The sequence below is a fragment of the Scardinius erythrophthalmus genome (assembly GCF_964197995.2).
Source record: "Scardinius erythrophthalmus genome assembly, chromosome: 7".
In the NCBI taxonomy this organism is placed as follows: Eukaryota; Metazoa; Chordata; class Actinopteri; order Cypriniformes; family Leuciscidae; genus Scardinius; species Scardinius erythrophthalmus.
Window position 1 is genome coordinate 10,845,884 of NC_138227.1, and position 10,016 is coordinate 10,855,899.

Below are 10,016 nucleotides of genomic sequence, written 5' to 3' on the forward strand. Positions count from 1 at the left end.
GCTTCAGCCTCTATTTTCATAAATTAACGCGTGTCCTAAAGCTCTTGCCTGATCATAACCCTTCCTTTCCCAGTGATTTGAGCTTTTCTCTTTTGTAATGTCTCTCAGCCATCTTTCTTTCTACAGTCTTTCTTCAAATCTCCCCCCCTCTCCCCCATCATGAGTGGATGCCTACTGCTGATTGGCTACAAGCGTGTTGTGCTGCTCGGTCCGATCCACTTTCAACAGTGTTTCTCAGAAATCGATTCCTGCACCTTTAACTATCAATGAGCATTTGTTACAGTATACTGATCTTTGTTAACTTTAAAGGGATACTTCACCGATTAGCATTAAGCTTTGTATCAGTTGAAACCCGGTAGTATTTTCAAATGACCTCCCTCAGCCAGTAGTAGGAGCTAGTTCCACATGTTTTCAACCCGCACATAGTGTGATTAGGGGGATCTCATGATAAAACGGCGTCTTTTCAGTTTCGAGTCGACTAGTAGCCTAGTTGTATCATTTCTTCCGATACTGTCCTCTGTAATCGGTAGGCGTGGCTTGGGAGTGGCCTCGTAGGGCAGCGAAACAAGTGCATTCTGGGAGTTGTTGTCTTTCATCCACATGAGCCAAAAATACATTTTCTGTTTTTTCTCAGTCTAGAAGGCACCAACTTCTAAAATAATTTCACATTTCTACTACATAAATGACCCAATTTAAATACACAGTCATCTTTCCAGCAGTGAAATATCCCTTTAATTCAAATGCAGCTGTTCATTGTTAGTTCATATTACTTCAGGTACATAACATCATATTATCAGATACAGCTTTTGATTTTCATAATGTATTAGTAAATCTTGAGTGGATACGCCCCCTACTGCTGATTGGCTACAAAAGTGCTTTAAAGGTGTAGGAGGCGATTTTTGAAAAACGTTGTTGAAAGTGGATCGGATTGAGTGTTCAAAGTCCAGACTTCTCAAACCTTTGCACATAGAGATCCAGACATTATGAAGAAACATTCTCATAACAATCATTATTTCATAACAATATAGACTCATAAAATGACAGAGGTGCACTTAATAAAAATAAAATGAGACAATTGAATTTATAGTTCAAGTACCCTTTATAAAGTTTTACAGATGTTAGTTTTTCTGCTGCTATGTACAAGTTCGGTTATGTAAGTCCATGTTCTCTGTAAGTACAAAGCTTAACATCCATAAATAAATACAAGAAAAAATATTTATAATACAATTATACATTTAAGTATCTTCAGTAGGTTGTTTCACGATTAACTTCACAATTGACATAATATTTACAAACATATGTAGTTTGTAAATATTATGTCAATTGTGAAGTTAATCGTGAAACGACCTACAACTGCAATGTTACATAAAATGATTTATTTGTAGATTTAAAAAAGTAACAGTATATTTATTAAAAGATGATCTGTGTAATTTTTTTTAATGGTAATGCTTTCTCTTATCCCAGCTACAAGTGGATAGACAATTATTTTATTTATCATTTTATATTTTATTTCTGTGGCATTTTAAAGCCACATTATGGAATGCTTAAGTGTTTATTATTAATGATTCATCTGTGCACATTATTCTTAAGTCATGTGCTCTTGCAATATCAAATGATAATGATCTAACGATCCAATCAATTCCCGATGGACAACATCAAGGCCCGACCTACTTGTTTTTCGTATGTGAAAAGCCGCTTTAGTTGCTTTAAGCCTGAATATACGTCACAATAGGGAAGAAAAGATGGTTGCAACTTCCGTTTCATGCTGACTTGTTCAATATTACGCGACAACAGTGGTTCAACCAATGGCGTAATTTTAGGGCGGGGAAATCTATTTGTTTGCCCAATGGCAATGAGGGAAGTGTTTAATTACCTTGTTTAAAATCATAATTATCTTTGGTGGTGCGAGAGGCATAGAAATTACACTTCACCTTTAAAAAAAGTGAAATCTTGATATTTTTCACTAGAACCTTTCCATGGTGTCTATGTTAAGTGCTTTTCCTTTATGGGCTTTTGCACTGGGTAGTTTTGACTCCGATATAGAAACTAGCCACCAGGGTCCCCCAAGAACTAAATTTTGCCCAAGGGTAATTTTCCGGCAATAGTTATGAAAATGTTCCTCTGGTACGAAAGCCCCTTTTATGAAAGCATTTGATATATACACCTCTTCTTCCTGTTTCTGTTTCAGTGTGTAAAATATACAACATTGATTTAAAAAAGGAACAGTTTGGCTAAACAGTTTAACCTCTGTAAAGCAGGTGGCACACAAATATCGTCCTCCCATGAATTATTACATCTACAGAGATTCAAGGCTTGATTCCATCTTCAGGGTAACGGCCACTAGGTGGAGTCATCAGAACCGGCAATATCCTTAAATGATGAAAGAGTATTTGAGAATATCAGCATTTATATTGATGGATGTAAAATGAACATGAACCTTTTATATTTAGACACCTAAAATCATATCAAATAAAATGTCTGAGAATTAATAATTTATTTAGTACGGCTAAAACATATGTATGTATTTCAAACACATACCATTGGGTCAAGAGGTCTAAAGGCTGCTGCATATTTCTGATATGCGGCAATTATGCAATCTCTCCTGCAATATAGAAAAAAAAGGGGAAAAAAACAGAGATTGAGAAACACAAACACACACGTCTCAAAATGCACACACAAGTAATGTTTTTTTTTTTTTTTCAAGGCATGTTTATAAAAGCCTTAAATGTCCTAATTGAACTTAGGCCTAATTCTGGCTTAATCTAAACCCTGTCTGTGAAACCAGGCCATTATGTCATGTTTTAAAGTCCACATGAAATCAAAATTGACCATATTTACTTTGTTTGCCAAAATTGATCGTTTTGTGGTGAACAATTCATCCATGCAAGTCAATCCACACAAAAAATTTTTTTGGCTTCATAATCTTTAATCAAAATCTGAAAATGCCCCTCCCCTCTGCTTTGGAGGACCTTCCCTGATGACGTATGTTTGACGGCTTGGTTTGGGAAACGCTTAACCACTCCCCTCAAACCGTTAGTCTGCTATGAGCAGAGATGGAGAGGAGGAGCGCTAGAGTAAAACCCTGCCCTCTGTTCAATATTCCGTTTCACTGGGAAATACGTCACAACACTGGAGAAAAGTCGTTTGCAACTTCCGGTTCACGCGGACTTTAAGCAAAAACTCACTTAAAGGGATACTTCACCGATTAGCATTAATCTTTGTATCAGTAGAAACCTGGTGGTACTTTCGAATGACCGTGCTTCCCTCCCTCATGTCCCCCTGAGACGAGAGATTTCTGTATTGTGTGTCTGGAAAAAAAAACTCTGACACAAAAATCGTCATTTAGCATCATCTGAGGCTTTTTTGTCCTGAGGCGAGAGACTACAGCCAGTAGTAGGAGCTCGTTCCGCTTGTCTTCAACCCGCCCATAGGGGGATCTCACAATAAAACGGCGTCTTTTCAGTTTCGAGTCGACTAGTAGCCTAGTTGTATCATTTCTTCCGATCCTGCCCTCTGTAACCGGTAGGCGTGGCTTGGGAGTGGCCTTGTAGGGCAGTGAAGCAAGTGCATTCTGGGAGTTGTTGTCTTTCATCCACATGAGCCAAAAATACATTTTCTTGCTTTTCTCAGTCTAAGGCACCAACTTCTAAAATAATTTCACATTTCTACTACATAAATGACCCAATTTAAATACACATTCATCTTTCCAGCGGTGAAATATCCCTTTAATTTTTTTAAACATTTTTTTTAAATGTATAGTAGGCCTAATATCATATATTACTGTCCAGTAATACTCACTTGCATGAGATTCCTCCACCTGGTGGGAGGCCGGGAATACCTTCAGATGCCAGGAATTTCATCACATATAGCAGGTCAGGTTCCTGATCTTTAGATCTGATCACAGTAATGATCTCTAGGTAATGTGAGAGAAAATACACTTTTATATAAAAAGGTTTGACTTTTATTAAGATGGCTATTTCATCTATTCGAATATGTGTAATTGCCTCTTATTTATATAGTGTAAAACCTTTTACATTGAATGAATTGGTCAAATTACCTGCCACTTTTTGCTCGATGAGCTGCTCTAGCTCTGCCTCCTGTTGCAGTGCCTCTGGTGTCACCTTGGGGGCGCCGTCGAAGCAGATGATGATAATGCTCATGTTGTCTAAACTTCCCTGCAAGATGCAAAGACATTTAAGAATTTAAAACCCTTATAAAATAATATAATCTAATATAAAAATGATATTAGAGTAGATCAATAATACTAAAACACACTAATACACATAAATGCATATAATGCAATGCATATAAATGTTCACAGATAGCTAATGTTAGTTATAAACCAAAGGACCTCTTGGCCTGATCGAGCAGCTGGTTTGTAACCCTGAATATCCCTTAACCTGAAGTTTGAGTCACTCGTAATCCTCTCTCGCTCTCTTCTTGTCTTCCTTGTAATCATTCTATTTAAAGAACGGTATCTTTATAGAACAGGTCAAGCTGAATCTGTGTGTAACCTTCCTCGCCTCAACATGCGGCATCTCATTATATACTATTACATAACCCAAGTGCCTTCAATCATTTTAAATAAAAAAGCTGTCCTAAACTAGTTAAATGTTTTAGAAGGTGACAGTATTTCTGGCAATTCAACATTGACTTGACATCAGACTTACTGACGTACTCGTCAGAGTTATTGACGTCATGGGCTAATGACTAGCATAAAGTAAAAGCATATTGATGCAGTGATTCTCATAATGTGAGATATATTTTGGTTGAGTGCTTAGTTTTATGTTCCATCTGATTGGTTTCACAGAACCAGACTTTTGACTACTGACATAAAGTCCAGTTTACTTTAAAGTTGATCAGTGTACATTATTCTCACCCAGAATCACCCACTCGAGAAACATTTAAAGCGACCAACTACAGTCTGTGTTGTTCTTAGGGTACTGTGTAGGGGCAGGTAAATCTGAAATCAATGGTCACTGATTAAAACAATTACAGTTTTTATTTGCGAGATACAACTGAACATTACTCTTAAAAATAAAGTTTCAAAAATATGTTTTTAGAAGACCCTTTTGGTTTGCCAAAGAACCTTTTTAGTGAAAAGTTCTTAAAACATTTAAAGGGATAGTTCACCCAAAAATTTAAATTCAGTCATCATTTACTCACCCTCAAGTTGTTTCAAACCTGTATGAATGTCTTTCTTCTGCAGAAAACAAAAGAAGATATTAAGATATTTTGAAGAATATGGGTTAGAGATGCGCGGTTGACGGTTACGGACTCCGCGGATAAACCGCGGATAGGGCGGATGACGTGACGAAAAATAATATTTTAATTAAATTCGGGCAGTCAGCGGGCGGTTGAACTAATCAAATGAAAAATAGATGTATACATACAATCAGCGGATGGCGGGCGGGTGCGGTTTTGAAAATTGGTAAAAAACGTTGGTGCGGATGGGTGGCGGACGGATGATGAGTTTTGTGATGCGGTTGCGGATGAAATAATAGCCCATCCGCGCATCTCTAATATGGGTAACCAAAAAGTTGACATTGATTTTGAAAACCATTGAAAAATACTATGGAAGTCAATGGGGCTCATCAAATGTTTGGTTACCAATATTCTTCTTTTTGTTCAGCAGAAGAAAGAAATTCATTCAGATTTGGAACAACTTGGAACAACTTAATTTTGGAGCGAACCATACCTTTTAAAAACCCTAAAGAACCTTATATTCACTATAAAGAACCTTTTGTGTAATGGAAAGTTCTTCGTGGAACATCAATGCCAAAAAATAACCTTTGTTTTTAAGCGCGTATTTTCAATCCATTGAAAATGTCAACAATGAAGCATACTATTATTTGTAATTTTTTTCCTATCCAATTGCGAACTTCCTCGAAACATCCATTAGTATGCTGGTACCTTTCTAAAAATAAAAAACCTGTGCACCCTAACACTAGGACATCAGGCAATCTGACTGCCATTAGGCAACCCAATGGGATCCTGTCAGTGCTGATACCAACCTTATAGAGGCAGAGGTCAATGACCTGAGAGCAGATCTCCCTCAGATCATCGCAGACCTGCAGGCGGTTGCGTACAAACGCACACAGCTCCTCATTACTGATGGCATCCCAGACACCATCACATGCCACTACCAGGAACTCATCTTCTGGCGTTCGCTCCAGCTCGTACACCTCTGGTTCAGGCGACACCAGCTGTTCAGTCTGAGTCCTCCATTCAACCTCCTTAAAGTCAAAGTCTCCAAGGGCGCGGGACACGGCTAGTGAACCGTTGATGCGCTGCAGGGTGACCGAGCCGCCGGCGTTCTGGATGCGCTCTTTCTCGCGTGGGTTGAAGGGTTTGTGGTCCTCCGTGTAGAAGACCACCTGGCTGTTACGGCAAAGGAAGGTCCGGGAATCGCCGCAGTTGATGAAGTAGATGTTTCGTGGAGATATCATGACAGCGGTTGCTGTAGATCCGCTGTTGTCCCAGTTCTCATTGCGGATCTGGGTGTGCATGTGGCGGTCGATGCCAAGGAAGCCATCTCTGATGCCATCTTTGACATGTTCTACATCCTCGTCTACCGTCACACAGCCTGATTATACAATCATAGAACATGGTCAAGCACAGGAATATCTAAACAAAAAATGTAAAATAAAAAAATAAAAAAAATTCTTTCACTTGCATTTAATAAAAATATTAAATTTTTTAATATTTAAAATATTCCCAAAATATAATAGCTAAAATATATATATACACCAACTCATTTATACTGTGAAGGATAAAAATATAGGCCTAAATATGTGTCTACAAAACTATCTATTAAGTTGACAATTTTTATCATTCAAAATAATCAAATTATTTGTTATGTAACACACAATGCTTAGAATAACTTATTATTAAATTTATATACTTTTTTTACAATCTTTCTTTGAACTTTTCTTTTCGAGCGCCACTTGTAAAACCTTACATTAGTTTGTGTGATCCAATATAGGCCTATATTGGATTGGCCTATTAATTGGACAAAATTTTCCATGTTAATATGATATGCACTGTTTTATTTTTTTTTTGATATGCTCCATTTAAAAAAAAAAAACTCATACATTTTCTTAACACTGCGTAAGATATTAAGGCTTGTTTTCAGAGAAAGTATCTTTGTGTTTGGTCTTACTGCACTGGCAGATTTTTTACGTATAATAAAAAATAATATTGGTTACACTTTATTTAGTCTTTGTTATCGTGTAAATATACAAATAAGTAATGAATATTAATTAACAACATGCACTTTACTTTAGAGTAAACCCTCTAGAATACCGTAGATATGGCTAAGCAAATAAATGTCAACAGCTGGAAAGTCATCAGGCAAATTCCTATAATGTGGTGGCAGTTACGTTTTCGTCTTTGAATAAAAGCACATCAGCACTAACTCTTTGCATGTACAAGTTTCATCCCTTATCTTCCAGAGAGTAATACTTAAATCGGTGAGTACCTGTGTCGAGAATAAAATCCAGCAGGTGTTTGGAGCAGTACTGAGCCACCATTTTCCCCGCATGTCCATCAAACACGGCAAAATAGCTCCAGTCTGGCAAGGCCTCGGTCATCTCTGGCATGCAAGTGTGGGAATCCTCCATCTGGGCACGCCAGCCCTGCATACTGGCCATGGCGTAGTTAATGCCCCACTTCGAACCCCCTTCTGCCATATCTTTCGCCAAAATGGGCCTTTCTAGGTAGGGTCTACCTACATCCTCTTCATTCTCAAAGTAGTCATCATCAGCTCCCGACTCCCGTCGCCCACCCTTGAAGAAGAAGGTTACCATCTTCTCGGTTTCCTTGACTAACTGCCGCAGGAATGAGGGCACCTCCATGGCGCTGGCCCGCCTGGCAGTTCTCATGGCGACCCGAATCCTCCGCTTTAGTCTCCTACTGTTCCTCAAACTCCTCTTCCTGGTCTTCCGAAGCTGATCCAGTGCCTCTCGATGAGTTGGAGCCAAAAGAGGAGGGAAAATTGCTGGACAAGCGAGTTGTGTTAATTCGTGTGGTGTCCTAAATACACTAATGACAAGTCTTATGAATTCTGGGTGTGTTTATCACTTTTGCCAAGCTGTGTTTCTTCTCTAGCCCAGTTCTCATTGGCTAATCTATTTATGTTCACTCATCCTCAGACACCACACAGTGTTCTTTCTTTCCCTTCATCTGTCGTCTGTATGCTGTCATGTAATCCTTACTGCGTAATGTGCCTGGATTAGTTTGTGTCCATAGATGAACTGCAGTGTTTCATAATGAGCATCCAAACAGGATGAGTTTGATTTTCTCATACAATATTGGAAATTAGCATTACTGGCTCATGTTCAGTTTATTGAATGGTTTTTTTAATAGTGTGTATGTGGAATATATTGCAATTTGCATATACTGGACAACCTGTTCATACAAAGTATGATGGTGTTGCCCTCTTACATAATGTAATCACTTAGTCGTTCAACTTTTCGCACCTCTTTGTAAACCATGAGTTTATCCCGGTGTAAAATATTTTAGATATCATTTTGATGTGCTAATTGCCTAACTGCCAGTGACAACCACATGTTGTCACAAACACTCCTAATCCACTGCAAGTAAACACTGCTATAAATTGTTTGAAATAATAAAATGGCAGTCTGAATGATTATATAGCTTGTTAGTAAGGTACTTCTCCTTATGAGCAATAGGAACTGGCCTCCTTTAGAGAGCCTCTTCTTAGAAGGCTTACAGATTACCTGTATTTAAGGAGCGTGTGTGTGACGTTTGGACTTGAGCCATTCATTTACAATGAGGGATTAAAGTGAGCAAGGGCATTGCACGATCCTGACATTAAAACCTGCATAACTACGATTAGATAACAGGCACGTCCACTTCTTCAGAAATTCCCCATGCAACGTCACACGAGTAAGAGTGTGATATGGCACTATATGGTTGTGATTAGGTCATAGGCACGAAAGCTTTATTGAAGCTTATTGTATGATGTAGAGTATTATGAGTAGATATCGGCTAAGCAAGTGTATTACCTGCATCTGACATTCTTCAGGTCAGTCTTATATTCATAATAAAAAAAAATCACTTTAAATGTCTGCAGAGGAAAGTGATATCTTTTAACAGTTAACAAGATTTCCCATGACAGCGGTAGTCAATGCATTTGTTGGTTGCGTCTTACAAGGGGTTGTTTAAAGGAGAACTTGGTAACTTTTTTAACTTAATAAAACTGTCTAGAAATCATTTGGATGGTTAAACAACCTGTTCTGGTGATATTGGTGACTTTCCCCGCTCCCCCCAGCGTTCCTAGGCGGAAAACCAACCTTGCAACTTGGGGACTACTGTCCCGGCAAGATAGAAATTGGAAGTCTCGTGAGAACGAGAACGAGCGTGAAACACGAATTGCTTTACGGCAATTCGACATAAACACACACGCATGTATGATGTATTACCAGATTACCCACCTCGGTAGACAAAGCTCCACACGATACAGTTGGCTTTCTCCGATCAAAACAAACGCACATGAGCAGCGGTAGAGAGGGGGAGGAGGCCGCCGCAAGTGAGTTTTTTACGACCGTGTTGTGACATATACGCCCCCCCACAGCTGTAGGGGGAGCTCGTGGGGAAAACATGCGACAACAAAAGGGAAAATCAGCGAAGAAGTGACTAGAGTTCGCTAGAGTTGCCGAGTTCTCCTTTAAAGGGTAACTCTCGCCAAAATTGAACCTAGGCTCTTTTTGCTAATCTACCCAGGTCAAACTTTCGTGTAAAACCATAATTAGAATGGAAACGCCACTTTTAAGATTGACCGTATTTTCGTTTTAGGTCAAAATGCCTTTTGAATGGGAGTGCATGGGTGTGCAAAATGGGAGTGCAAAATCGCTATTTTTAAAACACTAAGAAGGCTCCACACAACATGAAACTGTGCTCGAAGGATGACCAGGGGCTCTACACAACTTGAGCATTGACTACATTGTTTGTGTACACAAAGTTTACTAAAAATAACTCACTTTATCAGTTAG

At 38.7% G+C, this 10,016-nt stretch overlaps 1 protein-coding gene across 1 annotated transcript; it reads right to left on the bottom strand.

The window, feature by feature from the left end:
• Positions 1–2,318: 2,318 nt before the first annotated feature.
• On the bottom strand, positions 2,319–7,883 carry ppm1na (protein phosphatase, Mg2+/Mn2+ dependent, 1Na (putative); the record flags this gene model as incomplete). Its single annotated transcript, XM_081370735.1, has 6 exons — positions 2,319–2,370; positions 2,539–2,602; positions 3,799–3,913; positions 4,058–4,175; positions 6,015–6,586; positions 7,481–7,883. 6 exons carry the CDS (start codon positions 7,881–7,883, stop codon positions 2,341–2,343), a joined length of 1,302 nt encoding a protein of 433 aa, XP_081226861.1. The 3' UTR covers positions 2,319–2,340.
• Between the last annotated feature and the right edge of the window lie 2,133 nt (positions 7,884–10,016).